A 5,349-nucleotide genomic window follows, 5' to 3' on the forward strand; every position below is an offset into this window, starting at 1 on the left:
AACAATAATAATAAACATTATTTATACAGCACTTTTTAAGAACACAGTTTACAAAGTGCTATGACAGCAAAATAAGAAAACGTATTATAAGAAATATAACAATCAGCTGGATGGCTCAATGGGACAAGGAGGCAAGACAACTATGTTTAGGTGGTCAGAAAGAAGGTAATGTTCAAATTTAATTAAAAATATCGAGCTGTTTCACATTAGAACTTGAACAAGTTAGTAATCAACAATACAAATAAAGGAACAAGAAAAATAAAGGGTGAAAGGGCATGATAAAACACAGGAAAACACAAAATCACATTTTGTTTGTTACGCAAATATTGTCATAAACCATAGTAGACACATCTAAAAAAAAAATTGTAAATTGTACAAAACTGTAAATTTGGACCTGATGATGGCACTAGGCAACATGAAAACTTGTCCATGAAATTAAAAATGTCCCTTTCACAATTGCCAATACATTAAAAATCAAAATGATGCTGCCAGAGGAAAAGTCAGAAGGACTCATTTTCTGGGAACATGAACAAATTAAGACTTTTCTGGAAACTGGTGAAAGTAGAACTCAGGCAGCAGCTGATGTCTTATGCAGACGATTTTATAGTAGATGAATCAAGGAGACCAGAAGGTGAAACAATATACAAATGCTAACAGAGCAACATGAGCAACTGCAAAGTCTAAAGATGTCTCCCACATCATCTCCATATATCTTCCTCTACTTGCATCACCCATTCTAACAGCACATCCATGAATGGCTGGAATTGCTGTCACTCTCTATCTTACATGTAGGTGTTTGCATCCTATTGGATAGTTAAACCCAAAGTATGCATAACTAAGTCACACTGTGTCCTTACATCTCTCTGTCTGGAGCATCTGAGATAGATATGAAAGTCCCTCAACGTAGACACTACAATATGATTGGTCCTGTATTTATAACCTGACTTCGGGTCCTGCTGAGCGAGAGAAGGGAGTATCTGTGGGATTCAGACTTACCTCCTGTAAAGATATGATGTTTAATATACAATATACATGATATATAGTGGCATATTCAGTGGTGTGTGATGATGTTAAAAAATTCCTCAACAATAAGAATATAGTTTTCATGAGGAACAATCTAATACATGTTGTTTTTCAATATGTATTTGAGTGGCACAGCATTTCTCATAAGCCCAAGATGACGTAGTGTACGATTCGAGGGGTCGTAGTTAAATCAGACAAGGGTATAATAATAGCAGAGCTCTGAACTGTGTATGAGTATTTAAACAGCAGAGGTCACAACCAGGAAGCTAGAAAAACTACTTACAAGACAGCGTTTGTGGAAGCCAAATTCTTTTCCAGGACAACAAAAAGAAATACAGCAGACTGCTTAGAGCCATAGTCACAATAAAAACAGATAAGTGTCTGCAGGTAGGAGAAGGTGAACAAGACACTGCTGGAGGACATCAGGTCAATCAGAGGGTGGGCGGAGCCAAACTTCAGTGCCTTAAAACAACCTGCTGCAGAAATTAGTGTTTCAAACAAAGAAAACGCAGTGAACGTTATACACCACAACATGATGTCAACCATCAAAGTACTTCTCTGGCTGTTCTGCGGAGCATCAGCTCATACCTTAAACAGGAACATTCAATCTGCAAACCTGAGATCACATCCACCAGTAGTCCACCAACCAGCAGGTAGGTCTGATCCACATCACAGCGGTCACTACTACGATCAGCATATTTTTGTCTTGAAGAATTCTGGAAGTGTCTTGTCTCCTGAAGGAAACTGCATGCTAAGTATTACGTTTTGGCTTTAGACTGAATGTGTGTCTTCAGCATCAACATTCAACAGCAGATCAGATTATTTGGGGGACATGTTGAATAATTAAAACTTTTCTTGATGTTAATTAATGTTAATTATAATATCATCCACCATCTTAGCTGTTAAACAAGAGAAGCAGTCACAAGAGCAGCAGTCTTTCCATGAACCCTTGACTTGGAGGTATCCAGAACCACCAGCTGCAGAAGAGCCTCAGTACCCTCAGGATTTTGAGCTGAAGACTCCAACTGCAGTCAACTCCATCAGCGTCACCTGCGGCGAGGATTCTGTGCGGGTGGAGGTAGAGAAAGACCTGCTGGGGAGCGGTCAACCTGTCCTGTCTGCAGACGTCTCGCTGGGAGGGTGTCCTGCCACAGGGGAGGATCCTAACACTCATGTCCTTGTGTTTGAATCTGAGCTGCATGGATGCGGAAGCCAGCTACAGGTGAGACCTTGCATCATGCTTTCACTCCAACTAGACATGGCATTTTTATTCGATTCAAATCAATCTTGAAATTCGGTGAGATCCAATTGATATCTTTTTATTTTAATGTTTTATGAATCGCTTATGAAAAAGCATAAATCACTGTGTGCTGGTTGTAACAGTGCAACTATGGTTGAGCAATTGTAATTGATGCTGTTCCAATCAACCACAAGGGGCATCAATTGGTTCAGTTCCTACATGAGATAGAGGTGCACCTCTCTTGTGCTCTATGAAAAGTGGGTGAAGGATAATATTTTGTAACCTAAATACAACTTGAAAGTCACTCAAATGAGCACTAACTTAAATCCAGCTCTTTAGAGAATGCCAATTTCACATCACTTAGTTGTTTTGAATGCAAGTATGCAGCTCAATTGGCTCTGAATGTCCTGTCCCATTATTATCTTCGCTTCAATTGTGATATTTTAGAACAAAAATGCACAGATCACTTTCAAAGCACAACACAATTTAAGACTTGTATAGGAACATTTTATTTGTAGCACAAAATCAGATCATTCATTATCTCATGGCACTTATCGTAGAGTCAAACTTGCAGTATTATGGAGAAGCCCAATAGTTCCCACAACGAGCAAACACTTGGTGAATGTGGAGAGAAATGCCACATAACCTTTAATATCAGATTACTGCTGTAATGAGTTACTTAGGGTCCATATTTGGCTTGGTAAATTGGTCAATAACTCTTTGATAGATTTGTTACAATGAAACTCTTGTTTGCTCTTCAGGGCAACATGGGTGATCTTGTGCTAAAAATGTGACTGTAAAGCTCCCGGGCAACGAGTCAACATCAAAAACTAGAAGCTAAACAAGGCTAAATGCTCAGTTTAGCACTTTTCTCTTTAAGTTTTTGTGAACTGGTGTTTCATTTTTTGTACAGTATCGGTCTAATGTTCTTTTGTTTCTTACCTGCCATGGGACAACAGATGTAGATTAACCTTCTTGCTGACTCCAGCATATTTATATTTTGTATTTTAAAGTGTTCTGTCTATCAAATAAAATAGAGCTACACAGATGGAAATAATTTACTGTTGGTTCACCCCGCCTGTATTTCAGATGTCGGAGGACTCGTTCATCTACGTCTTCACACTGATCTACACCCCCAGTCCTCTGGGAGACAGTCCAATCGTCCGAACTATAGACGTCTCAGTGAACATCCAGTGTCACTACCAGAGGTCGGGCTGGAACCAACCATGGAGGCTCTGTTGTTTCAACCACCTCAGTGTCTGTTCCATTGAAATGTTTCTCAATGTTTAAACAAACTGCATTTAGATGTTTGCTGTTGATGTATTTAGGAAGAATGACGTGAGCACTGGGAAGGTGAAGCCGACCTGGAATCCATTTACTGACACTAAATCTGCTGAGGAAAATCTCTACTTCTCCCTTACACTTATGACTGGTGGGTGTTCGTTCAGACTCTGTTCTCTACTTGATGAGCTCCAAAGTGTTGTTGCAGTATCCCTTCTTCTTTTTTAACATGCAAGGATTAAAGGTTCAGTGTGCAGAATTAAGTGACATCTAGTGGTGAAGTTGCATGTTGCCCTTGTCCACAATTAAGTGAAAAAATCAGTAGGATTACTTTATATTCAATTTCTGCAAATGGATCAATTTCATCTAAATATTACACACTGAACCTTTAAAACATCCCATAGCTCTGCGTGATTTTTCTTCTCTCAGATGATTGGCAGCACCCTCGTCCATACAATCAGTTCGTGCTGGGAGACATGATGAAGTTTAAAGTTTCAGTAAAACAGTTTCACCACATCCCTCTCCGAGTGTTTGTGGACAGCTGTGTGGCCACGGTGGCACCAAACATCGACACCGTCCCTCGATACCTCTTCATGGGAAACAAAGGGTCAGTTCACTTTGCTGGTGATTTCTTTTTAATCGTTTTATATCTCTCATTCCGCTTTTCTTGTGACATTCAGGTGTGTATCTTGTCCTGTGTTGCGTTCAGGTGTCTGTTCGACAGTCAGCTGACCGGCTCCAGCTCTCGGTTCCTACCTCTGACTTACAGCGACGAACTGCAGTTTGAGGTTGAGGCCTTCAGGTTCCAGCAGGACCACAGTGGCGTGGTGAGATTACAACTCTACTTCCTGCCCCTTTCAGATGGCCTTCTTTTAAACCGGAGGTTGAAATCCTCTTTGTCTCTGCAGATCTACATCACCTGCAGTCTGAAAGCAACAGCTGCTACTGAAACTGTTAATGCAAACAACAAGGCCTGTTCGTTCTCTGACAGGTGAGACGCAGAAAATGCAACTCCCATATAACCTCATCATCCTAGTTGGTTCATATAATTTTTTCCTTTAATTCTTACTTTTCCTTTGGTCTGCCAATTTACCACTGAAAATAGCACTTTTAGATTTTAATTTGTAGTTCCTGTCAAACTGATGAAACAATTTGCTTATTTCACAGATTCATTAGTTTCTTGTTGACCACCTTACCAGATGGCATTATCTGAAATTACTAGCTTTTGATTGACAGGTGGTTGGAGGCCAGTGGCAGCAATCAAGCCTGTTCATGCTGCGATAGAGACTGTGGGACAGGAGGCCAGAGTCAGCTGTCCAGAACAGGTGAGTGGATGGGTGGGGTGCATGAGAAACCCTGACCTGTTTCCCTTTTTTTTCATTTTTTTATCCACGTCATGTGTGCAGAACTGAATCATCATCTCAAAACAATTGTTTGTAGTTTTAAGTATCACAACTTCCACCTCACGAGTCAGCTGCACTCTTGAGCAGGACTTTGTGTATGCAGTTAAGTTTTACCTTAAACCTTTATGTAATAAACGTAATTCTAATTACATAGATAGACAGTATATTATTCAATTATTTACAAATTTTACTGTTTTTAAATGTTTTTTTTTTAAGATGGCATAACTGCCCTTAATTTTTACCAAATGTGAAAGCTTCCCCTTTCATTACTAGCTTTTCAATTTAAGAGATGGCTTTTGCAAAAAATTGCTACTGTAGAATTATGTTTGTGTTGCAGATCCTGTGTGGGAACAAGAAACGGCTGTTGGACCGATTGTAGTGAAGGACAAACTTCTACGCTGA

At 39.7% G+C, this 5,349-nt stretch overlaps 1 protein-coding gene across 1 annotated transcript; it reads left to right on the plus strand.

The window, feature by feature from the left end:
• The first annotated feature begins 1,891 nt into the window (after nucleotides 1–1,891).
• LOC133009751 (zona pellucida sperm-binding protein 3-like) lies at nucleotides 1,892–5,349 on the plus strand. The gene is made up of 8 exons (XM_061077284.1): nucleotides 1,892–2,245; nucleotides 3,353–3,471; nucleotides 3,592–3,695; nucleotides 3,974–4,151; nucleotides 4,254–4,371; nucleotides 4,453–4,535; nucleotides 4,781–4,869; nucleotides 5,285–5,349. Exons 1-8 carry the CDS (start codon nucleotides 1,892–1,894, stop codon nucleotides 5,347–5,349), a joined length of 1,110 nt encoding a protein of 369 aa, XP_060933267.1.

The sequence above is a fragment of the Limanda limanda genome, chromosome 8, assembly GCF_963576545.1.
Source record: "Limanda limanda chromosome 8, fLimLim1.1, whole genome shotgun sequence".
Classification (NCBI taxonomy): Eukaryota; Metazoa; Chordata; class Actinopteri; order Pleuronectiformes; family Pleuronectidae; genus Limanda; species Limanda limanda.